The sequence below is a fragment of the Arabidopsis thaliana genome, chromosome 5 (assembly GCF_000001735.4).
Source record: "Arabidopsis thaliana chromosome 5, partial sequence".
NCBI classification, from domain to species: Eukaryota; Viridiplantae; Streptophyta; class Magnoliopsida; order Brassicales; family Brassicaceae; genus Arabidopsis; species Arabidopsis thaliana.
The window spans coordinates 10,256,799-10,283,006 of NC_003076.8; the positions used below are offsets into that span (position 1 = coordinate 10,256,799).

At 33.2% G+C, this 26,208-nt stretch overlaps 2 protein-coding genes, 1 non-coding gene and 5 pseudogenes across 11 annotated transcripts; 2 read left to right on the forward strand and 6 right to left on the reverse strand.

Annotated features, from left to right (window-relative positions):
* Positions 1-137: 137 nt before the first annotated feature.
* Positions 138-1,092, forward strand: AT5G28266 (annotated as a pseudogene; the record flags this gene model as incomplete). The annotated part of the gene is made up of 1 exon: positions 138-1,092.
* Positions 1,093-1,291: 199 nt separating this feature from the next.
* AT5G28270 lies at positions 1,292-3,673 on the reverse strand (annotated as a pseudogene; the record flags this gene model as incomplete). Its single annotated transcript has 7 exons — positions 1,292-1,459; positions 1,531-1,650; positions 1,731-2,080; positions 2,166-2,364; positions 2,449-2,546; positions 2,649-3,359; positions 3,595-3,673.
* A 2,365-nt stretch (positions 3,674-6,038) lies between these two features.
* On the forward strand, positions 6,039-6,789 carry AT5G28280 (annotated as a pseudogene). The gene has a single exon.
* Positions 6,790-8,092: 1,303 nt separating this feature from the next.
* Positions 8,093-11,822, reverse strand: AT5G28285 (annotated as a pseudogene; the record flags this gene model as incomplete). The annotated part of the gene is made up of 1 exon: positions 8,093-11,822.
* Positions 11,823-18,373: 6,551 nt separating this feature from the next.
* Positions 18,374-18,744, reverse strand: AT5G28287 (annotated as a pseudogene). The gene has a single exon.
* A 700-nt stretch (positions 18,745-19,444) lies between these two features.
* On the reverse strand, positions 19,445-19,828 carry AT5G28288 (Defensin-like (DEFL) family protein; the record flags this gene model as incomplete). The annotated part of the gene is made up of 2 exons (NM_001036884.1): positions 19,445-19,611; positions 19,741-19,828. The coding sequence occupies 2 exons, from the start codon at positions 19,826-19,828 to the stop codon at positions 19,445-19,447; spliced, it is 255 nt and encodes an 84-aa protein (NP_001031961.1).
* A 551-nt stretch (positions 19,829-20,379) lies between these two features.
* Positions 20,380-21,155, reverse strand: AT5G00495. 2 transcript variants are annotated; one of them, NR_144162.1, is made up of 2 exons: positions 21,029-21,155; positions 20,380-20,573 (listed from the first exon to the last, which is right to left on the reverse strand). It is a non-coding gene; the product is annotated as an uncharacterized misc_RNA (transcript). The 2 variants fall into 2 exon arrangements; NR_144163.1 differs by having other exon boundaries at positions 20,380-21,155.
* Positions 21,156-21,816: 661 nt separating this feature from the next.
* On the reverse strand, positions 21,817-26,026 carry NEK3 (NIMA-related kinase 3). 3 transcript variants are annotated; one of them, NM_122712.3, is made up of 15 exons: positions 25,607-26,026; positions 24,997-25,125; positions 24,817-24,883; positions 24,519-24,584; positions 24,374-24,420; positions 24,242-24,287; positions 24,072-24,152; positions 23,949-23,991; positions 23,819-23,868; positions 23,661-23,742; positions 23,516-23,565; positions 23,351-23,424; positions 23,206-23,257; positions 22,754-23,122; positions 21,817-22,675 (listed from the first exon to the last, which is right to left on the reverse strand). In NM_122712.3, exons 2-15 carry the CDS (start codon positions 25,080-25,082, stop codon positions 22,082-22,084), a joined length of 1,707 nt encoding a protein of 568 aa, NP_198181.1. In that variant the 5' UTR covers positions 25,083-25,125; positions 25,607-26,026; the 3' UTR covers positions 21,817-22,081. The 3 variants fall into 3 exon arrangements, with proteins under 3 accessions (NP_198181.1, NP_001330383.1, NP_001330382.1); NM_001344067.1 differs by having other exon boundaries at positions 21,873-22,630; positions 25,607-25,816; NM_001344066.1 differs by having other exon boundaries at positions 21,854-22,675; positions 24,997-25,818.
* Between the last annotated feature and the right edge of the window lie 182 nt (positions 26,027-26,208).

A 26,208-nucleotide genomic window follows, 5' to 3' on the forward strand; every position in this document is an offset into this window, starting at 1 on the left:
TTTGGGACCAATCATCGCGTCTTTTTAAAATCTATTTCAGAACCTGGTAATAACACCCTTCATTCATTCAAACAAAAGTCTAAACCCATCACACAAATAATACAGAAAGTTGGTTATTCTGGGTTTTTTTTGGCATCATGGATGCTGGATATCATGCCATTTTCGAACTTTGTCCAATGATCACCGGATGGAGTATACGCGCTTTTGTGGTCAGGGTATTTAAGAAATGCGTGGGAATAAATGAGTTCGACGTGGGTCTCATCTTGGCCGATAATCGAGTACTATTTCGCCAATGTGTTTATAACGTTTTTACTTTCACATATCTTACATGTCACTAATCATGATGATTTGGTGCAGGGAATGCGTTCCCGCATAGAGGCTACCATTAATCGTCGCATTGCTTCGTTTTACTCTGACCGTATCCGAGAAAATGAGTGGATAGTTATCAATACTTTCTCGGTTTGTCTCCACGACGAGGGGATACACAAAACGTCCCATGACTACCGGATCTGTTTTATGGATCAGACCATTGTTACCAAAGTTTTGGGATTGGCTGTAATACCGTATTACGATTTTACTCCTTTTGACTACATCATCGAGAGGATAGTTTCAACCGGAGTGTTAGTCGGTTAGTATATTTGACTCTCTATTCATTCTTGTATATCTGTACGTACACGTAATACTTTTATCTTTTATTACGTACACCAGATGTGATTGGTGCGCTCCTTTAGGTTGGCAACTTGACTGAAGACTACCGTGGGCTGAACCTTCCTTTTAAGATAATGGATCAATAATAAGTGTCCCTATGTTATTTTTTAAAAAAAGTTTCACCTAAATGTTTGTTATATCCTCCATATAATATATATTCTCTGTAGCAAGGAAGTTCTTCAATGTGAAACACACAATGATCAAACTTTGGAATTTCAAAGATTCTTCCAGCGGCTAACTGGTCCTCAAAATGTTATTGCTCTCGTATCGTGGCGTCTGAGCGGGATTTATAAACTGAAGGTTGTGAGCAATGGCCCCATCTCCAAAGTCATTGCTAATCCGGATATACCGGAAGTGGAAGAAATCAGAGTAGTTGTCTATTAGTTTATCTCTTGTTTCTGTTATTCTTAATAACTACACATTTGTAACCGAATTTAAACATATCATTTATTTATGCTAAAGTTTTACTTATTTTCGACATTATATTTCATGGACGTATATTGTATCAGTGTACGTTCAAACTACTACAGTTTACTTATTACAAAATACATCATAACTGTAATGACTTTCCATGGACGTACATTTATATCGGTGTACATTCAAATAGTTGTTCTGTACGTTCAAAAGCAACTTCTTGCCTAACCTTGTCTTCCGGTGATTGTGGCAGTTCGATTCTGTGCTCCTCCAACTTTTGTGACTCAGGAGCAACAACTTCTTCTTCACGATTACCACTAACACCTTTCGCAACATCCTATAAATATGCAAACCATACAAATTAGAAATAACATGTACGTACACTATAATTAGTAGTACCAGACGTACCTGATTGGACGAGGAAGATGCATCATCTGACATTTTATCAATGCCTGGGTCAGACAGTATTTGTTTTGACTGCGGTAGGAGTTCTTCAAAGTTACCACCATCAGGAATGCCTTGTTCGGGCTGTTATGTCAAAATTAAGAACATAAAGAACATAAAATATTCTGTACGTACAATAATGAAATACTAAGAACATAAGTTACCTGCTGAGTTGGTGATGGAACACGATCGACATTGTCTTCCATTATAGAGTCAGAGACATTTCGGTGTAACTTGGAAGAATCTTCATCAATCTCCGAGTTCTCTCCTACCTCCTTCGAAATCAAAACCATACACTTGGTCAATAATTGTTCTTTTAAATCTTCAAATTTATTATCCAAAAGATGTTTTTGCCTCTTGAAGAAACGCCTCAATTCGACCGCATACTTATCAAACGCTTCGTCTCCAAAACCATCACCACCACTGGGTCCACCTTCCCCATCATCAGAGTGGGTAATTTTCCTTTTTTTGTTTTCAACAGGATCAAGCACCCGTCTTTGCCTCTTCAAAATAACTATATAAAACGGTTTAATCATGCATTACTACTCTTAGAAGAACCTAATTCTGATATAAGTTATACGATGAAGAGAAATGGTTACCTCTCTCTCCTGTTATTGAGGGCCGGACTTGCTTCTTAGGCTCATCATCGCCTCCAACCCACATTTTCTCATCCCACTCCTGCCCAGATTTCAACATCCTTAAAATATTATCAACTCTTGGGTCCTCTTTTTCTTTCCTCCATACCAAAGATTTTGGGCAATCATTGTCTGCTGGGTCCACAATATATGTGATATCCACCTACATAGATAATCATTGTTAATTTCAGAGTGTATGTACTTCATCTTTTTATACCAATGTATGTACAACAACAACTGTACAAACCTGCTCAGTAGCCTCGCACGCCAATATGGTGGATGTCTTGATTGGACGCAGTTTGGAAAGGTTTTTAATAGTCCTCTCCGTAAAGACGGCGGTATCTTCTTCAGAAGGTAGGAGACTAGCAATAAACTGGATAGTTTCGAAAGCAAAGAGTTAGAGTCCAAGTGGGAAGCCATGGAGTGCATAAGATTGTTGCTTGCAACCATTCCGGAGTTTTTCAATGTCGGTCTCTCCTTCTTTGAAACTTGTGCAACGATCCAAAGTTAGGAGAAATGATGTCCTTCTCCAGGGATATTTGCAGAAGAAATTCAGGTTCTTCGTCAGCTCAACTGTCATCTCATTTGGTCTCAGGGGAGGAGATGTGTCACATATTAGCACCCCATCCACAATAATAATTAGGGCGAGAGCTAATTTCTTCCATGGAGGCATGTCAGTTTCAGAAATCAATCTATCCCTTAAATCTTCAACTTTTGGATTAGCATTAGCAGATCCAAACAGAGTATTCCAAACTGTTTTTTCACCTGCCTTCCGCTGCATAACAGTTTCTATAGCACTATTTTTAAGATAGGTTTCACATTCCAAACCAGTTATACGTGCCAATTCTCTTAATCCTAACCTAATAGGATGACCACTGAATACCATCCACATCTCATAACATTTCTTTGTAACTAACTGATGGCATATTAACCCAAGAACAAGTTTACCAGAAAAAGATGCCTTGTTAGTAGGGATCCTAAAGAGGTCACCAAATGGAGACTCTAGAAGGAACGTCATTTCTGGTGTGTCCTTAAGCGCAGCTGCTATTTGACCAATGTACTCCGGTCTGGAGTATGCATTTATCTTCGCCTTGGTAGGGTAGTGGTCGAGTGCAAACAACCTCTGTGGTAATTCACCCGGATCCTTAGAAGTACTTCCTGAAAGTTGAAAAAGACGAAAAAGTTCTTAACACGTACATTATATCCCAATACCAACTAAACATAAACTCGATATTCATATACACGTACACCTAAACTTTTATACTCAATCAACTGTTTTTGGCGTTAAACACTAAAAACCCTTTGTCAATTGAAAATTTCTGAGTTGAAATCTCTAAAATTAACCTAGATTTTGCATCAAGACATTCTCCAAACGAAGTTAGGGCAAACTTACCCAAATTAGTCGTCGCCGTCGATGACTCATTAACATCTGAAACTCCTCGCCGCCGACTACTCTTCCTCGTCTCCGCCATTTGAGTTTTTCTATGAACAGTTAATCGATAAACCCGAAAATCGTCTTATTGTTAGACACTTTAACACGAACTCGATCGAAATTTCCTCCACTTAATCAAAGACTCGAACTCGAATAGAGCCTCAATCGGAATAAGGTTTAAGTTTCGTCGGAATTTTTCTGCGTCTTCGAAATGACTCTTCGTCGGAACTGTTCTACGTTTCTCGAAGACAGTTTTTGATTTATTTTAAGTTTTAAAATTATTTACTTACGTTTTTTTAAATAATTTTAAATATTTAAAATTATTTCCGTAACCAGAAAACGGTTCACGAAACTGAACCGGCTCCGTCAGTTTCTCGTTCCAGGGCAAATTCGTCAATTTTGGGCCGAATGGTTAAAACTTGGTTGGCCCAGCCCACTTTGCCTCTTCCTAAAAGAAAAACTCACAGAGGTGGTCACGGTGAAATTTTCTTTATATATATCATGTTGCATTCTAGCTTCAAAACTTGGTTGGCCCAGCCCACTTTGCCTCTTCTTCGCGTCTTAGCTAAAATTCAATACCTTTGGATGGCGTCGAGGCCGGGAGTTCTGACGGAATGGCCATGGAGTCCCCTTGGTGGCTTCAAGTTCTTGGTTGCCCCGTTGGCGATTGCAAGCATACATTCATACGTGACAGCTGAGGAGGAGGAGAAGGACCTATGGAGACTAATGATAGTGGCGATGATGCTGTGGAGAATATTCACAGCCAGATATGGATCAGTGTGTCGCGTCACAAGACGGCCAAGGGAAGGAAGAAGATCGTGGATGTAGTGTTTTAAAAACCTTAACAGTGGACAAGCCCATTGAGTTCGAGCAAGTGGACCGAGAGCAATCTTGGGACGACCAAATCATCTTCAACACGCTCTTCATGTATCTCGTCAACAACAAACTCCCAGGCTGCTCGCGTATCCCTCCCAAGCCACCATCATGTGCTTCTTTTCTACTTCATGCTGTTCCCGTCGAGTTCTTATACTACTGGTTCCACAGATCTCTCCACCACCACTTCCTCTACTCTCGTTACCATTCTCACCACCACTCCTCCATCGTCACCGAGCCCATCACGTGTATGTACCTTCATCTATCATTTTTCTTCTACTAAATATTATACATCCCTCAACATATTTCTTTAATCAAAATTGGCAGCTGTGGTGCACCCCTTCGCCGAGCACATCGCCTACTCAGTACTCTTCGCCATACCCATAGTAACGGTGTCCCTATGTGGGATCCTCTCCATTGTTCCCTTCGTTGCATACGTTACTTACATTGACTTCATGAACTATATGGGACACTACAACTTCGAGTTTTTCCCTAAGCGTCTCTTTCATCATTCCCTCTCCTCAAGTTCCTCTGCTACACCCCCTCGTACGTCTACACTATATATACCTACATTGTTAAGATTTGAACTCACATATATAAAACATAACGTGGCATCAAAATATGTTGAAGGTTCCACTCGCTCCATCACACGCAATTTAGAACCAACTACTCTTTGTTCATTCCAATCTACGACCATATCTACGGGACGACCGACAAATGCAGCGAGTCCTTGTACGAGAAGTCGTTGGAGAGAGAGGAGGAATCACCCGACGTCATCAACCTCACTCACCTCACTACACTCGACTCCATCTACCAAATGCGCCTTGGCTTCCCGTCCCTCTCATCTCGTCCCTTGTGGTCTAGATCCCCATGGTACCTCACCTACTTCATGTGGCCCTTCACCGTCCTCTTCTCTTTCGTCTCCGTAACCTCACCCTTCACTCTCACCTCCTTCCAAAGTTTGCATTTCACGTAAGGCATTTCGTTTACATACGCACACCCACTCTATTTATATATTATCTTAACATAGAAGGGTTTAATTTTGTAAATTGGAATTTATGGTTTAAATCAATACTGTTCCAAATTTTCACACACAAAATACAAAAAAAAAAAAAAAAGTTTCTCCCTAGCAAGAAATAACCTTTAAAACCAAAAAGAAAAAGGTAAGAAAAAAAAAATAGGTGAGAAGATAACCTCTAAATCTTGTCTCATGTGTATATCTTTTGGAATTGGCATCTAAAATTTTACTACTAATTTTGCATCATAAACATGTGGCGGCAGTATAAGTTGCAGCGCTACCATGAGTCCATCAACAAAATCATAGATGCAGCTATCCTTGAAGCAGATGAACAGGGTGTGAGAGTAATGAGTCTTGGCCTGATGAACAATGTAAGGTCATTAGAGCATCCTTAACGGTGGGTTTTAGTGATGGTTCTTAGCTTTGGATTGATTAAAATTAAATCAATAATAGGCTTTATTTGAGAAACCCGCTCTTAACTAAGAGGTTTAAAGAGCCTTTAAGAGGCGCTGACGTGTCTGATTGGGTGTACTGTGAAACGAAAAAAAACATTATCCTCCTCTCTCTCTCTCTCTTCCTCCTCTTTCTTTCGCATATTCTCTCCGATTGCAAAATCGGAAGAGATACGTCTCGATTATCACTCTCCCCGTCACAGTGGTGATGTTGGTGATCGTTTTTCACTTTCATCGATCGGTGGTGCAGCCTCACTTTAGTTCATTTATTTGGGATTGCAGAAAAAAAATCATATTTTGGCTATATGGATTCGTTAAGAGTGATGATTCTTGTAGTTTGTTTTTTTTGTTTCCCTAACGTTGTTTTGATGGCATGTGTGAGACAATTTAACAAGTAGATATAGCTAGACGAAGCTCAGGTGTTGATCATCTGTTCTAGCATTTTGAAATTGGTTGATCTGTTGTGCAATTGATTGTGACATGTTCTTGTATCGCTTAAACTAGAAAGCAAATGTTTGATTAATAGATATGTAGCTCGTTTGTTCGTGGATTAGTCTGACTCTTGTATAACAAACCAAATTTATCAACTAGTTTTAGGTAGATAAAGTGTTCGATCATTTGTCTAGCCTTTGATTGACAACTAGTTGGTTGATCTGTTGTGGTATGCTCTTGAATTGCTTAATCTATAAAGCAAATGTCTGAAGCACTCATTTATCTATTGTGCAGCTGGTTAAGGGGGTGATTGGTAAGAGGCTTTCATGGCTTTAAATGGATTCTAAAGCCTTTGCAGTATTTTTTTTTTTTTTTTTTTTTTAGTTTTTAAGGCTTTTTTTCTTCTTCCTTTCTCTTCCTTTCTGAAAGTCATCGTAAATGAAGCTTTTAAAATAAATATTATTAAAAGCTTTTCTTTTTCTTCTCTAAACATAATTAAAAGCTCTCTACAAATTACATATATATTTTTTTCAAAATGTTTTTGATAAATTAATCATTATCATTTTTCTAACTTTCTTTTAAGATCCATTACACTAATAATAATTTTATTTTTTTATCATCACCACTAATAAAAGTAGAAATCAATTTTATTGAGACATAATATTTTGTCACTATGCCAACAATTCCATAACAATATAAATTATGTGACTAATTTGTGACTAACTGATAATGGTTGCAATACATTCGTCACAAATTTTTTTCTTATCAAAAACGTCACAAACATTGTGACGTTATATTTGGTAATTGTTTTGTAACAAACAGCAACGAGAAATAAAAGTAACAAAACTGTCATATTTACCGACTATAATTAGAGTCTTAAAACCGTCATATGTGGTGACTATCAAAATGTCATAGTTCTGTCACTAATTAAAACGAAAATATAGTTACTAAATCGTTACTAGTGATGACTAAAAAATCGTTGCTTTATCGTCACATCTACCGACTAAAAACATCGTCGAAAAATTGTCATATATCCTGACTATCAAAACGTCACTTTTGTCACATATGAAAACGAAAATATAGTTACTAAATCGTTACAAGTGATGACTAAAAAAGCGTCACAATTATGTCATTTCTTTCAACGGAACTATAGTCACTAAATCGCCAAAAGTACGGACTAATCATCGTCACCAAAATGTAATACTTTGTGACAATCATACCGTTCCAAGACTGTCTCTAGTTATAACTAAAAAGACGTTATCAATCGGTTCTCATTTCCAACTATTTTATCTTCCTAACTTCATCACATTTTATTACTACAAATCAATCATAATCTTTCATAATTAAAAAACTATTTGACACTTATATTAGTCACTATATTTACTAAATTATTTTCAGAATTTGTGATTTTTTCTCCTCTAAATTTTCATATATTGTTGATTAAAAAAATAGATTAATAAAGAAACTGAAAATAAATTACGAAAGCAACATCTAAATTAAAATTGTCTGAAAAAAAAAAACGTAATATGGTCTAAAATAAAAGCAAACTGAAGTAAATAAACCAAATCAAAGTAAAACCAAATAAAAAGCAAAGTCAACCCATATGGTCTAAAATGAAAGCAAACAGAAGCAAATAAAACAAATTAAAGTAAAACCAAATAGAAAATAAAGTCAAGCCATATTACGTAGCACGATAAAATGGAGAAACTCCCATGGGAGCTTGTGGAGAAGAAGAACTTTCTACAGGTGGAGGAGGTAGAGCTGATGCATCTAACCCATTCTGACGTGCAAGAGTTTGAATTAGTTGCTCCACAGCTTCGAGTCGAACAAGTACATTATCTTCACGACTCTTTTGCAGTTCAGCTTCTAGTTCTTTCACTCGGAGAGTTAATGCTCCCACTTCTTCAGTAGCTTGAGGGGGAACTAAGGAACCATCTGACATGGAAACCCCACTCTGAAGTGATCCAAATCCAAATACACAACCTTGTTTTGGTATTCCAACAATCTAGAAAAAAAACATTAGTTCATGAATATTGACAAATTTTAAAACACAAACTTCTTCAAAGATCCAAGAAAGCAAAGTAGATTCAAGTGAAAGCAAGTGAAAGTTATCTTGACATAGATTTCATTTTTCTCTTCTATGGTAAGGCAATCCATTGTCAAAACCTCTCCATTGGAGGAATTCGCTTGTGTCAAGCGTTCAAGAAGACATTCATCATATTGTTCAACAATTAGTCTTGCTCTTTCAACAACATATGTTCCATCAGATTTTTGGTGTGTAGCTCTCATCACAGCAACGAAGGAAGAGTCTTCGTTATTCGCTTCCTAAAAACAAAACAAAAAAGAAAGTAAATAAGTCTTATGAAAGGTTTTTAAATAAAACATAATTGTTACCAAAATGAAAAATAAAATATATTACCAAGACATCTTGAACTTTAGCATACGAACGTTAACCCGCTCTGTGACAATGTTGGTCTAAACCATCACGACTAAATAGTCGTGAAGAACGAGCTTTTTCACTTTTTTCTTTTGCTTTTGGAGTCTTCCAATAAGCTACCATTACTCTCAAATATTCAGCCAGAATCCAGTCAGGTTGTTTTCATTTGGACTTTGCAAGACTAACCATTCCTTTGATGCGAACAGCAGAAAGGGCATCAAAGTTGGCTTTAACTAGATGCTCAATCGAGGCATCCCACTCAAACCTTGTCTAAAATATATCTATATCAGACATGTATTAAATAAAAAATTATTTCTGAAAAATAGTTTATATATGACTAACACACAACTTAAACGTTGTAAACCATGCATCTCTATAAAATTGCGGCACTTTTCTCCAGCTATACCAAGGTCCCTAAAAACACCCTTCAATGATTTTTCTAACACGCGTTGATACTTCGGTGTTGTTTTTGAACCTGATGCATATGAATTTAAATTATATTTACAGTTACTTTTGTTACATTAAATAATGAATGAAACATAAAAGAAAGAACAATACCATTTAGCTCCATTTCTTCGAGAGGGGTGAAGCACTCGAATATCATATTGCACATGTGCAATTTCTTCTCTCTGCTCACTTGATTCAACGTTTGCAGTTTGAGACAAAGGTCTTTCATAACCAGCAGCTTGAGAACTCGATCCTTGTCCATAAAAACGACCGCTAATGGTTATTGTTGGACGCATCTATAATTGACAAACAAAAATAAAATAAATAAATTACGTTTAGATAGATATACATATAATAATAGAATGTTATTATATTGTTGATACAATAATTATTGGCATGTTATGTTATCCACGTACGCTGTCCACAACAACAAAATTCATTTTCATAATTCTTTCATTCCACAATTTTTCACCTGTTAGCAGTTGAGCTGGAAGATCACTTACAACTCTTCCCTTTTTAAAAATTTTCTTGTTCCACCTATAACTATGATCATTCGGCAAAAAGGAACGATGACAATCAAACCAACTCGTTTTCCTACCATTCTTCAACTGAAATGCATATGTCTGATTTAAACAATAAGGACACGCCAACCGACAATGAGTTGTCAAACCTGAAAGCATACCATAAGCTGGAAAGTCGCTTATTGTCCACATAAGTACAACTCGTAAGGAAAAGTTCTCCTTTTTATAATGATCATATGCTTGAACGCTAGTATACCACAAATCTTTCAATTCTTCTATCAATGGTTGAAAAAAAATATCAAGACTTCTCTTAGGATGATTTGGACCAGGAACTAGAACTAAGAGAAACATAAACTCTCGTTCTTGCACATATCAGGTAGAAGATTATACGGAGTCAATATTACAGGCCATAATGAGTAGTTATGTCCTGACATACCAAATGGATTAAAACCATCTGTACATAATCCAAGGTAAACATTTCTTGTTTCAGACGTAAAATTAGGGTATACTTTGTTAAAATGTTTCCATGATTCTCCATCAGATGGATGAGACATTTCCCCGCTTTTCACCGAGTGTTCTGCGTATTATATTAGATTGATACAATCTCTTCAATCTGTCGGCAAGCGGCAAATAAAACATCTGGCGATATGCAACTCTTTTATGCCCAAGCTGAGTTGGACGAAATCTATCTTTGCCACAGAACTTACAATTCTCTAATGATGCATCATCTTTCCCAAAAAGCATGCAATTATCTTGACAAACATCAATATTTTGATAATGTAACAGTGGCGGATCTAGAAAAATATTTAGTCTAGAGCACTATTAATCTACTTGTTATATATTATTGTTTTATCAAAATTATTACATATATTGTTCGTTACTAAACTATAAATTTGTGATCAAATATGTAGTTCAACAAATCTGTAATTTGTTTCTCACAATATATATAGGTACCCAAGGAAAAACTATGAAATTGTGTACATATAATTTTGTTATTCATTTTCACATAAAAGTAAATGAATATATATATCAAACATTTTAGAAATATATCAGCAGACATACTATTTAATCAATTAATAAAGAAATTTTAAAAGAAAGTTAAAAGTGAATGTTCATAAATCAAAAGAAGAAATACAAGTGATTAAATTGATAATAGTGGGGGAAGAAAAAAGAAAAGTCAAAAGAAGAAAAAAGTTACTTCAACTAGTTTCGAACCTGTGTAAGGAAGGACGAATATTGAAAACACTTAACCATTTGTGCTGAATCATTTAACTTACATAAATTTACAAGCTAATATTTATAATTTAGTGTAGGGCACGTGCCCCACCTCCCATACACATAGATCCGCCCCTGAATGTAAACCTAAAGACCACATAAGCTTCTTTACATCGTAGTACGATTTCATTGACTTGTTACCTTCGGGCAAATATTCTTGCATCATTTCACAAATTGCGTTCATACAATTTTGAGAAAGATTATAATCTGTCTTCAAACTCATGAGTTGAGCTGCTAAAGATAGTTGTGAAAGACCTTCTTTACATCCATCATAAATTGAATTTTTTGCAGCATCCAAAATATCATAAAACTTTTTTGCTTTAGCATTGGGCTCTTCTTCTATGTTTTCACCAAATCTTGATTCTGGTTTATCAAATGCTTCTGAAGCTATTGTTGCATAAGGATTCATTGGTTCAGTGTGAGACGCAGACCCAAAAGCATCCTCGGTAGCAGAATGATTGTCAGACATGAGAAATCCAAACTGAATAATTAAGCATAAATCCTCTGTTATATAAGTGTTTCGTCACGGTCGTCTCAGGCAACATTTTTCCATTCTCACACTTAATACAAGAACAAAAAAGTTTGCTTTTCTCAAGAAATAAAGGCTGATTCTTAGCAAATCTTAGAAATTTCTTCAATTCTTGGTAATATTTTGTTGAAACGTCATTAGTTTTGTAATCGATTCTTTCATATATCCAACGTCTTGTTGCTGAAATATTATTGTTCGACTACATTAAATTAAACCTACAATATTAAAAACCATTTATCAGAAAAGTAATAAACTATATGAGAAAATTATAAGTATTAGAAATGTGCGAGAAACTGAAAACTTTAATTTACTGCATATATATACATACATGTAAACTTTAATTTACTGCATTTAACGTATTATTGCCGATTAGTATTCTCTAGCAATTGTATTATTATTCGAATTGTTCCTGCAACTCAACAAAGAAATATTAAAAACATTAGTAGAAAATAAGTCAGTAGTTACGTTTATAACTTAATACATAGTAACAAGAGTTGTGAGTTTGTATTCGTTTAGTATTAATAAATACTAGATGAGTACCCACGCTACGCGTGGGTTTGTTTTGAAAATTGTTAAAAAAATATTTATATTGATTTTTATTTTTGCTAATTTATATTTTTTTTATTGTTAATGAAATTAGATCCATAATTTGTATTTTATAATTTTTATGGTTAGATTCATTTGTAACTCGAAATATCAATTTCTAATTTTCATGTATAAAGCTGATTATTTATAAGATGTTAATATTTTTTCATAATTTTGATACAATTATGTGTAACCATGTTACTTGTGTGGTTTAAAATTTACCTTACTCGATTATAAATAAATCAATTCATTGTTTTATGTAATTCAACAACATTGTGATAAGCTCATGATTAAAGTTTGGATTAACTTCAACTGAACAAGATCTAAAGAGTATTCATATGAAAAAGGAGTATGAAGAAAATAAAAAGATAGCAAAAACTAAATGTCATTTAAGTCAACACTTTTAAATCTTCTGTCATTGCATATATCAATATTAGAGAAATGATCGTGTCTTGAATGAATTGAAAATTGTCTAACTTGATTATAAATAAACTCTTTCTGGTTTTATGTATTCTTCTGATATAATACTCCAACAACATTGTTATAGGCTCATGATTAAATATATAAAATTGATATAAACTCAACAAGATTTCAAGAGTATTCATATGAAAAAATAAAGATAAAGCAAAAATGAAAGTATCATTTAAGTTAATACTTTTAAATCTTCTGTCATTGCATATATCCATATAAGAGAAATGATCTTTGTTGGGTATTAAAAATAATTAACAATTAACAAAACATAATTAACTAAAAAACAGAAATCCACAAAAATATTTAGAAACCAAACATTGTTGAAAATATTTATTTTTTATATGCCATAATTTCGTAAGTTAAATTTACATCATGGAAATTAATTTTAAATGAGTTAAAATTAATAAATGAAAATATTCTCATTAAAAGTAATTGAAAAATTAAATCCTATAAGCAGTTTTTCTCAAAATATTCTATTTTCACTTATGATTACATGAGTTAAAATTTTTAGAATAAAACATAGGTATAGTAACACATCAAAGGATGCAAGAGTGCTCCATCGTACGATGCGTTAAAATTCTTAGGTTAAAACATAGGTATTCAAAAATTTATTCTTATAATTAATATTTTGTGTTTTGGTTTAACGAATGAAAACATTATATTACATTGACAAATATAATTTTATCCAACTAAACTAATGTTAAATAAATTATATTACTATTTTAAACTTCAATGGTCTTTTTAATTAGTATTATTATCCATACTAAATTATTTTAAAAAAAATATAATATGTGCTACATTTAAATGATCAATAACACATGTAAAAACAAATTTGTTAATTTTCCTTTTATTGAATAAAAGTAAATATATATATAGTTATATATAGAGACATATAAATTAGTGTATGTAAATTTGTTTACTTTTTTAGATTTTCTATTTTTTTAAGAGAATAAAAAAGTTAAATTTTTAATGACACATGTAAACATCTGATCGTTTGACTTGACACGTGGCACGATCCTATGAATTAGTAACTTTGAAAACCATACTTTATATAATTCAAATACTATCTATAAAAATATATTTTTATAGATAGTATTTGAATTTTGTATGGTAATCAATATATTTTTCTTCATATTTAATTTAATAATTATTGTTTTAAACAAAATTTCAGTCTTATGTATTCTATTTCAATTATACACACTCAATGTTATCAGTGAATAAGAGAAATGATCGCGTATTAAATTATTTGGTAGGTCTTATGTTTTAAAGGTTTATTATAGTGTATTAAAAAAATTTAGTCATTATAGAGTAGTGATTATTGCTATAAAAAATAGTAATAAAAAGAATATAATGAAAGTAGTGCTTAATTTATTAACATATTTTTTTATTTTTTATTTTTATTTTAAAGAAATCAATTAAGAGTAAGATTGATGATACATTTAATTTGCTTATTTAATTTTATTAATTTTTAGTTTTAAAAAAATCGAATGACACATGTCATTTTCTTGTGTGATGATGTGTCATTCATATGGAGAGAGTTGGCCAACTTTCATATATATGATTTTTTTACAGATGTTTTAAGGTTAACATGTTAGCAAAACTGAAACATACCAGCAGATTTTAGAGCAGAGCATGTGACAAGTGAAAACTAAGCATGAGCTTATTAATAAACATTCATTGGACTGGATTCTAAGAACAAATTTGACGAAGTACTAAACCAGTTTGACTTTTTGTAGTGAAGTGAGGGAATCAAACACTAATTGATATGATAGAAGACACATAAAACAATTTTGTTTCTTACTTGTAAGAGAAGACACATGTGTTGATATGAGCAAAACCTTTATTACTTGTAAGAGAAGACACATCGTCGTGGGCAAAACCTTTCTTCTTTTCCGAGCATTTCTAAATCAACATAACGTGGGCAAAATCTTTGTTAATTGAACTATAATTTTTAATGTGTTTATATATAAGTCTTTCCACATAAACAGGATAATATATATGTTGATCGATAAGATTCCTATTTTTACTAGGATTAGAATTAAAATTAAATATAATACTTTTTAAAGTTTATCTAATAAGAAAAATAGTCTTTATCTCATCTAAAATATTATAACAAAAATAAATTAAGATAATAACGGTTTGAAATATTTTTAAATAAATGAAGATGATAACTTTTTAAATGTTGTTAATCAGTCCACATTGGGACAAAATTGTAACAAAATTACGAAACTATTTATAACAAAATATTTTGTCACTCATTGGTATCAATCCATGACTACTATTTAGTCACTCTAATGTCACAAATTGTGACTCCCATATTCATTACAAATTCGTAACTAATTTGTGACCAAAGATACGTCACAAAATCGTCACAGTTGTTTCGGTCATAGAATCGTAATATTTTTGTCGCTAATTGAGACAAATTTCGGTGATGATGAAAACCGTCACAATTTTGTGACGAAATTACTACGAAATTGTGACAAATATATTTAGTCACCAAAAACGTATCAAAAAGGTCACAAATTAGTGACGTATATTATTAGTCTTAATTATTTTCTCAGTAAAAATGATTTCTTGTAGTTAGATGTCATTTCATTATCATTAATAAATTTGTTGATTTTTTGATAAATCAAAAAAACAATCAAAACAGTTTTGAGAAAAAAATTTAGCCATAAGAATCATTGAAGATAAGTATTTTAATTATTAATGTGTTTGGATATTAAGTTTCGGCATGAAACAATAAATATAAATAATGCAATGTTTTTTTCTTTTTTAAATGTATGAATAATATATATTTTTAAAAATCATTAATAAAGTTTTATTGTTACATAAATTTATTTCTAAATTTATTTTATTTATTATTATATATAATAATAATAAAAATAACAGTCACAGCTTCTACAATTTTGTTCTACCAATCAGATTTTAACAGCCAAAGTCTTTACAACCAAATTCTCTGCAGCTCAAATTTTTAAAGTCAAAGCTTCTAAAGCCAATGATTTGGACAGAAATAGTTTTTATTAAAACCGTTAAAAGTCATTGCTCTTTTCTAATACCTTCAACTAACGATTTCCAAAGGAAAAACATAAATATCTCTTATTAAAACCCTAGCTCTTATAAAATTCTAGATGAGACTCCGGCTCCTTGGAGTTGTGGAAATCACACAAATTTCCGAGTTTTACACTTCGGTATCGGTGTTTGTTCTTTTGTTTTCGGTCTGGTTTTTCTTTCTTCTGTTGTGTTTATTATTGTATGCATATTCTTTAGTTTTTTTGTATTTTTTGCTACTTGTACACCTTGTAATTATTATGGAAACTTCAGAAATTATATAAATATTTCATATTTTACCAAAAAAACAAAAAAAGAACCCTAGATGTACATAAGCTAGCTCTACCACAAGGAAGTGGGCTCATGAGAAGGTAGGTGTGGTTCGCCATTCTTTAACAAATTATTGCGTAATCATAACTATATTACATTCGATGGTATATAAGACCATCTCCATTGCACATAAAAATGGGGGTCTTTAATTTAAAAAAAAAAAACCATAGAAAAAAACAGTATTAATATTTAGTTTCAGAGGGTTTAGTTAAAAACATTTGAATATTCTCTCTCTTATATGGTTCTCCCATGTCAATTTCTTATTTGTTTCCATATTTTAAATAAATTAAATAATTAAACTAAATAAAAAATATTATTATTAAATTGTAAAGAAACACATATGAGTAGTTAACCAATGCAGATGGTCTATGACCACAAAACCGGGAGTCCCTTATCGATTGGCAAACAATTTAAGAGGCCACTTGATAGTAATTCCACATATTAAATCCGGCACATCCACTAAATTTGTCAGGCGTAACACATGCGCTTACAACACTAGACACAAATCAGATATCAAACGATGACATCACATACACTTGATTTGTTTGTCTCATCACTAGCATCTCCAACAAACACCTTCATTAGTGCAAACTCTGAGAGAAGGAGAGACTAGTAGAGTTATCGTTGTGAATTTCTGTATGAGATGAAACCCACATATACTTGATTACCGCAATAATAAAGCGTAATTACGACATTAAGGAGAATCTCATGAGCTTTTACAGATTTGAGACTTTCTTGCATTGACTGATTCAAATCTTGTATTAATCAGTTACAAAATTTAAAACGTGGAGCAAAAAAGAAAACTATCGAAGGCCCACTTATCCAAATTCAGATCCAAGTCAAGCCAACTCATGGGTGTGTGGTTTAGTATGGGTATATTTTTCTTTCCTTTTACTGTTATATTGTGCTCCCAAAGTTTTGAACTTTACTATGAGGTCCCAAAGCCACTCTTGGAAAGTAACTCCAGTGGGCTTCAACCATAATCCTCCTTGAATAAGCTTTGCCACAGTAAATTGTTCGGTCTCATTTGAGTCTTCATTAAACTTTAAATCTCGTCCAATTCACTCTCTTACCCGTATCCGCTAGGCTTGGCTATAATACTTGAACCCGAAGAACCGAACCAATAGGCATGACCACAGTTACGGTTATAACGGTTACGGTTTATTAACCACCGGTTATGATTATAAATTTTTTTTAACCTTAACCTTAACCGTTATATATACGGTTAAAACAGTTACGGTTAAATACGGTTACGGTTAAATACGGTTATCGTTAAATACGGTTACGGTTATTTGATAATTATGATATAGTTAATATATGAGACAAAATATTATATTTTTTAATATTTATAATAAAATAAATAAATAAATAGTGATATATCAAATAATATTTATTTTACGTGATTATGTGTTTCAAGTATTTATAGTGAATCAGCTATCTATTTTTCTTAAATAAACCAATGAATAAACAAATTAATGGTCATAATTATAATGATTGAATCAATTACATTTTCCAAACAAAAACAATACTAAGGAGAAGATGTTGTGAGCATTAAAAAACAGTTTTAAGAGTATAAATAATAATAATATGAACTACTTATGATTTGATTTATGGTAAAAAGAGTAGTGAAGTAACTTCGATCGTAGTAGTGGGCATATTAAACAATTTAAGTTATTATTTTAGTGAAATAATTATTTATTTATACACAGTTACAACTTACAACTATATTTTTAAGGTTTTAAAAATACGGTTAACCGCGCGGTTTTTGATACGGTTACGGTTAATTAACGGTTACGGTTAGTATATTTTCTTAACCGCAACAGATCTATTTTCACGGTTAATGGTTATGGTTATTAATCGTTTTATACGGTTACGGTTGGGTTACGGTTAATAAACGGTCCGGTTACGGTCCAAAATACGGTTACGGTTAGATTTTGGTCATGCCTACGAACCAAACCTGATCCGAAATACCCGAACCCGTTCTACTTTGGTTCTGTCTAATTATCCGATCGGGTTTTGTTTTCAAATAACCGTGGGTATCGGGTATTACCCATACCGAACCCGATATCCGTGAGTATTTTTTATTATCCGAACATATATATACATATGAGGACAGATATGCATTAATAAGTTGAATTTGTGACTTGTTTAATGATTTAAGTTATGAAACAAGCTCAAAACAAGGTTTACTTCTTGTTTTATACTATTGTCTTAAGGAAAAACTTGTTATAATTTCAGATTTTTCGGATTTTATGGGTACTTTTACGTATGTTTGGGTATATTTGGACAAAATTTGAGTAAGTAGTACTCAAACCCGAAATAGTTTTGGTTATTTATGAGTTCTTTAACCAATATCCGAATTACCTAGACCCAAAGTAAACCCTAACCAAACCCGACCCAAATACCCACATGCACAGGGCTACTATCCGCTCTTAGGACCGGTATTCGCATACTCTACATAGTACAATGTGGAGAGCACAAACTCGGCATCCCATGGGAACCAACCAGTCGGGTCAATGTGCTTGTCAATGAAAGACTGCATGATCACTGTTCTTGAGAACAACTTCCACGGCTGTCCAAGGAACATTTTCACATATCCTTTTTACAGGAGCAAGATCTGAACTTGCCGTTATCTTACATTTTTAGATCGAAATGGCTGTGTTCGGATTCTGATCCTCCCGTCCTTGTGCCGTAAACATGTAAATAATTGTACACAATTTACTTTCATACTAACTGTGTTTTTTTGTATGTCCAAGTTGAAAGAATTATTGTCTGACCATTGTTTTATGGTGTTTTTGAATGCCTGTTTTTTTTATAATTTTGTTAACTATGTGGTTTATTAATATTTTTTTAAAGTTTTTTTTTTATAATTCTGATTTTGATAAATTTTATGTTTGCCTTAGGATTATTAATTAACATGTTAATCAAATTCACTATACATAGACATACCATGTAAACAAGGACATCTACTAAATATACAACTATGTACACAAAGGAACACATCAATCCTATAATAAATTCAATAGTATCAATGTTTAAAAGGTATCAATAATAAATTGATGAATGTTTAAACGTTGTAAATTATACAAGTTAATATTTACAGACAAACAAAAAATTAACTATATTAGTATTGTATCAAGAAGCAAAATTGATAAACTAATTAAAGCATTAATCCCATGCAAAGCACAAGTACTGACATAGTTAGATTGTAAACACAAACGCTGAGACCAAAAACAAAATTATAAACCGCTAGTAAAATAAAATAAACTTTATTTTACTGCATTCATTATCAAGAATTTGAAGAGCAACAAATGATAGAAAATGCATATTTTAAAATGTTGTTAAGAGAGAAAGATAATGCTCCAATTGCCAATTACTAAGGAGGATCAATTTTCATAAGTTAATGCAACAACACCGTGGTGTTGGTCCTTCTCCTTCAATAAAAGCACATTCTCCTCCTGCCATGTACTTCCTAGACAAACATTCATTTTCACACCAATGAGGCACGGCATACCTCGGACATGGACCAATGCAACGAGCATATATCGATTGATCGCTCGCTGCACATAAACAACCCAGTTAATATATTTGATAATAAAAAGAGATGTGTACAAACATATATACATATAAATAGTTACTACCCGATCTTAAAATGATCAAAGATATATAATTGAACATTAACAACTTACCCGGAAATGCCAAAACATTGTTGTAATAAAACAAAATTGGAAACAATACTACAAGAAGTAAAGTCACGATGTTCTTTGTGATATCCATTATATCTCACTATCAATTCTATTGAGAAAATATGTTTTTGATCAATTTCTAGATCTTTACCAAGAACATTATTTATATGATTTTTTATCTTGAAAAATCTCAAGTTTCAAACTTTATTTTATATTTTCCTCTTAATGGTCTTTCATATTTGTTAATTAGGATGAGGGTTGATTAAAAATTTAAAATGATTTAACTAAAAATTATTATCTATGAAATGGTAAATTTGACCCAAAAACAACTTTTTAGTATCAGATTGACTAATCAATATATTCAAGAATATATATATTTATAAATGTATCTATCGATATTAATGTTTAGATTTTCTATGATGATTACCCAAAATTTGTATTGAATTTGAAAAGATTTTTTTATTATCCATCATAATTAAAATTAGACTAAGATACAACTATCACTATATCAAACTAGTAATATTAACTTATGCATCTCTTAAATTATATTGCTTCTAAAAGGCTTGAGGAAACAACGAGCAAGTGGTTAGATAAGAAAAAGAAAATTATTGAAATTATATATATATATATATATATATATATATATATATATAAATAATTTTATGCAAAAGAAGAAATAAAGTGAGTCTCCTTAATTCGAAGAAATCAGTACAGAGAAGTGAGCGCAAGGGCTTACGAATACAAGTTTCACTATCTCTTGTATTTGTAAATCTAATCCTTCTTTTTGTTGAGTAAGCCGATGCACAAATTCTTCTTTTTCGACGCCATCAGTCAACCTAGAGACGAGAGATTACTTTGAATTTAAAAAAGAAGAGAGAATCCGAAGAAAAAGAGAAATAAAAAATCACCATGTAATAGTATTCTGATGTACCAAAATACATAAAATTTACTTAACTATGTAAAAACCAAATTCGATACCAGATTTTGACACCGGAGTCGCAGCACTATTACAAACTACTAGGATATTAACTTAGGTCAAAAATACATTTACTATATTGTTGTTATTTTCTTTTACTAAAGGTCTTTTAACACTTGGGAATTGGAGCTTTACAATAACGAAGAAGGCTGAGAGCAGTTTCCTTTGGCGTAGGGTACTTAAAAAACAAACACATACAAGGTTGTGGCCCTGGCTTTTTAAATTTCTTACAACATGTATTATATAGCAAAGCCCATTGTTGGTTATTTCTCATGACCACACATTTATCGAGCTCAACATCGCAGCCAACGATACCTTGAGCTTTGATCGGAGCTAGAAATGATATTGAAAGTATGATCAAGGCGATGAACATCAATGGGATAGTCTTCATGTTTAGCATAAATAAATTAGTAGCAATCAAAAAAGATAATGTTATTGAATAGGAAATTGTTTTGTTTTAGGTCTTTAAATAGGAAATTTAATCAATAAATTTCCTAGAACATAAGAAAATATGAAAGGTGAGAATCAATTCCTATACATAAGGAAGGACAATGTTCAAAAGCAATCAAAAACAAACAATCGACTTGTTCAAAAGACCGATTCAATAGGGTCTGCAAGAATTTTCTCAATGAACTTGAATGTGATTAACCAACATTTTGATATGTTAAAGACATCAAATTAAGTGAGTTAAACCATACTGTATACGGGAAAATGTTCATTTTATTCCCCAACTATTTGCAATTAACACAATTATTCCTTAACTTGTCGTTGACTTAACAAATTTGGCCAAAATTTGGTCAACGTTTACTAGTTAATAGAAAAATATTAAATTACTCGATTAAAACCTAATAAACTCAGAAAATCCTAAAATTTCCCCCAAATTGAAAGTCATTCCTTCGAATTAGAAGCTTTTTTCTTCATCTATTTATCGTACTCTCGTCAAAATATGCAGATTCAATTTTAATTTCTACATGTTTATCAATCGATCTTCAGAAAAAATTACGTAGAGTTCTTAGTTTGAGAGAAATTTTGAGGATTTTATGAGTTTATTAGGTTTTAATCAAGTTATTTAGCATTTCTCTATTAACTAGTACAAATTGACCAAATCTTGGGCCCAATTTGTTAAAATAAGCATTTTCTCAACTTTATACCTCATATACTTGAACAATGTGGTTGGTTCATAAATGTTTTTTGTTTCAGACTGAATAAAGGATTACATAGAGAATAGAAAGCTGTATATTTTGGTCTCATTGTATCAGATACAGGAGTTAGCTTCAAAGAACACAGCCTAAGAGTCAAACAATTTATCTATCAAATCGTGGAAACGTCATGCTCTCAAAAACTTTTAAGGAGTTAAAACCCTGTTTTTCAATCTTCTTCCAAGTTACTAGGACTACTTTCCTTGAAGCTTTTAGACAACCATATCGCGGTTTCTCTTGGCGATACCTTTCCCGGACCAAATGGTTTTAGTAACACGTTCAGCTCATCGTACCTCTCGTCTATAAGTAATCTTGCACTGAATTCAAGTAGTCCTTCAAGTGCCTCAGCTCGTTGTCGATATGAGCTAGGGTCGAATCTTTGTCTTCTTGATGCACCTGAGGAAGCTCTACTTGATGCTCCAGCAGTTGCATTTTGATCAGACAAATCACTTTTGGTTTCTCGTTCTGGTTCAAGTGTGAATTTGTCTTTTGTTATTGAGCAGTCTAGTGGTGGCTCTGGAGGCGGGCTGTATGATCCTCTGGACGATCCTTTCTTCTTGCGAACAACGGGAATGAAAGGCATTTCTTCATATGAAGCTAACGGGAACTTGATCCTGTCGATTCTTGGCGAGTTTACTGACACATCTGGAGAATTTAGCTGATGGAGTATACCGATGTTCGGGTGGTATAGAGAGTCTTTTGTTCCTTTTGCAGGTTTCTGTGAGATAGGTAAGGAGGCCCTACGAGTCACTACCGCAGGTTTCTGATACATCAGATCGAATATATAATCAGACTGAATCAGCAGTTAGTAAGATAAAGAGCATTTGGACGAACCACTTACCAGCAGACCACCACTCTTAGGCTGGTTTGATCTCACTGGCACATATTTTGAACTGTTAGAAACCACTGAAGAAACAGCGGGTCTACGAACAACCACTCTACTAGTGTCATTTGCAGACAAATCCACTGGCCTGTGACGGTGTAAATACGTGTGCACGGGTTTAACAGAAGAAACAGAATCTTCTTGGTCAACACCGAACCTGCTTGGACCGAAGCTCACACTTTTGCCAGAAGTACGCTTTCTCTGCTGAGGATAGCTACTTCTCCTTTCGGATTCAGATGGCAATGTATCGTGTTCCCGGAAGCTCAGCTTGAGAAGAACCTTTTGAACGTAGGGCTGAAGTAGTGGCTGTCTGAGAAGATCAGAAGCCTACACAGAAGAAGAGACATGTTACTCATCAGGTTTATACTGCTCAGGTTAAATGATCACAAATGCTACAAAAATGTGCGTACGCTTGGTCTGAGTTCTGGATTCTTCCTGAGCATGCTTTTAACGAGACTGCGACTGAAGAAAGCAAGAACACAAATCATATTGAAGTTGTTGCAGAATTCAATAAGCTCTAATAGCTTCACATCACAAAGAAGAATCTATACTTACAAGGCGGTAGAATATTGCGCAGGAAGTGGAGCAACGATGGACCGGTTTATCCTGTTGATCAGACCTTGCATGTCCTAAAATGCAGAAAGTGTAACAAAAATCAGAATGTCATGAACATAAGGCAAAGGAACATGAACTTAAAGATGTGAATGAAGAAGAACTTACAAAGGCTTTGAATGCCGGTTTCAGCGCCGTCATCTCATACATACAACAACCTGAACGCAAGTGCAAAAAGAGAAGAAAAGACTCAGATGAATACTTTGTTATCTAGAGCAAATGTTACTGTCTAAGCCATGGAAGAGAAACTTACCCAGCGACCAAATGTCCGACTTTGACCCGTAGGGAATATCAGCAAGAAGCTCAGGGCACATGTAGCTCGGCGTTCCAACCACCTGATTTAAAACAAGTCATAGTAAGAGCCTGAGAACAGAAACAAAATCATTTGAGAAGTCCAAAGTCTATACTTACTGAAGAAGCAAGGTCATCAGATGTCAAGATCTTCGCAAGTCCGAAATCACCTGCAGAAGTTATCGAACTTAATTTTGTCACACGGACTAAAAAAAGGATAGAAAAATAACATATTTGCTTAGCATCTTACCTAGGCGTATATCTTGATCCTTTGTCAAGAATATGTTTGAACACTGGATCAAAAGATTTTGTATTAGTAAGATATATTATCAATAACTGTGTTATGCCTTCAGAATCAGATATCATAACTAACCTTGACATCGCGATGGAGAATGTGACTGGCGTGCAAGTATTCAAGAGCCATTAAGAGTTGTACCAGCCACTTGCAGAGTTTCTGAAAACAAAGCAAGAAACGAGTTTCAGAACTTTATGTAACAATAATATTTCAGAACACAGACTTTAAATCAGATTAGTGTAACACACCTCTTCAGAGAACTCTACGCCGTTGGCTTTCTTTATTGCTTCGGCCCTGTAATGCAGAGGAAACAATGTATTAGAAACCTATTCATACTCAAGAATGGGGAAAAAACTCTGAGAAGGAAACAACAATTATACATGTCACCGCCTTTGCAATAGCCTATGACAATGCACACATAGCAACCCTGCAAACATACACCAGAGCGACAATTATATACTCTTATATGTATATGTATACAAATAAAATCTCTAATGAAGTAACATAGAGGCTTGAAGAACTTACTTTCTCAACCCAAGAATCTTTATATTCCACAATAAATGGATTCCTTATCTTTGAGATCAATTCCATCTACAGAGAGATAACAAGTAAAACTGTTAGTCTCATATAGTAAAGAGTCATCATGAGATATCATCTACACCTAGATCCTACTAAGATTTCAAATTCTTCAGCTCAATAACTTTAACATGCTTGATCCTCTAAAGGAACCACATTTTGTTTTCGTTTCGAATACCACATACAGATTTGGCCTCATAAAAGAAAATATGTACCACATTGTGTTGAAGAAGAGCTTAGAACTAACCTCTTGATGAGCAGACCTTCTTGTTCTACCAGTCTGCCTAGCTAACCGAATTTTCTTCAAAACATAACTTCATAAACCAAAAACAAAAAAAAAAAAAACAGAACATAACAAAGAATCAATCATTGAAGAACTAACAAAAACTCTCTCCAGTTTCAGTTTCAAATAAACACAATCTCTTACAGTTTCTTCTCATGTTTATGCCTCACAAGAAGAGCTGACCCAAAAGAACCTTTCCCAATTTGCTCAAGAACCTCGTAATGCTCCATCGAAAACAACCTCCTTAAAAATATTCTCTTCCTCTACAAGAATCTGAAGTAACAAATGAAGATAAAACAAACAAAACAAAAAAAGTAATGATCCAATTCTCAAGTTCTTGTAAGAAAACACTAACCGTACCTTTCCGGACATATAAAGATTTGTGGGAAAAAAAGTTGCTAAAAAAGTGAAAACATTTAGTAAGCTAATAAAGTGAAAGCAATCTACACGAATCTTCAACGTTTTTTTTTGCCTGCCGACCCACCAAACTAAATAAAGTCAATTTGTCACAAAAATGTCACAAAAATGAAAATTTTTAGTAAAGCTGAGAAAAGAAATGTATCCACATCATGAAAAAATGATCTATAAACTAAAATAAAAATCTTGACTTTTTTTTTTTTTTTTGGTCTTGTTAAAGCTCAAATCTTTCAAGCAATAATTGAAAAATACACGAAAATGAGAAGTACCCATTAATTGTTTAAGTCGATTAGACATTACAAAACACAAAAGATTAGTTCTTGAGTTCGAAACTAACCTAAAAAAGCGTCGGTGAGAGATTTGAGGAATGTGGGTTTAGCATTTTCGGGAGGAGAAGCTATAAAACGGCGGCGTTTAGGAGGTAGAAGTGACGGTGGAGAGGAAAAGGAATCGGAAGATGGTGAAGAAGCTGGTTCGCCATGAGAGGTGCTTCTTCTTCTCTCTTTCTCTCTCTGTGTCTCTCTGACTGAGGAAAACGACAGAGTTTACTGGGAGAGACGTAAATCGACTTTGTTATTTTCTATATATAAATATCCTGACACTATTTTATATAATAATGTTATTAAATTATGTAGAATAACGCCGAAAATGTATAGTATAATAATTTGTTATTTAAATTGGTCAATTGATGTCAAAAGAAAGAAAAACAAAAGGTGGTAATAATTGGTCAATTAATGAGTGAAATTTGTAGAAGAGGAGGACATTTTTAAAGAAAAGAATTGGTTTATGTATGGCATAGGTAGCACTAGCACACAGTGGTCAAATTGGTTTATGAACTGGGTTTAAAGGTATACAGTTTAAGTCCCATGAATACAGTTTTCTACTATTATTTTCTAACACAACGACTCTAATAACGAAAAGCCAAGAAAACTTAATCAT

Bases quoted from the DNA above. Each gene is read 5' to 3' on its own strand.
- NEK3 (NM_122712.3), bottom strand. From the start codon at position 25,082: ATGGAGCATTACGAGGTTCTTGAGCAAATTGGGAAAGGTTCTTTTGGG. The intron at 24,884-24,996 runs GTAAGAGATTGT...TGGTTTATGAAG, and splicing joins CATAAACATGAGAAGAAACT to TTATGTTTTGAAGAAAATTC. The intron at 24,585-24,816 runs GTTAGTTCTAAG...ATCTCTCTGTAG, and splicing joins GAAGGTCTGCTCATCAAGAG to ATGGAATTGATCTCAAAGAT.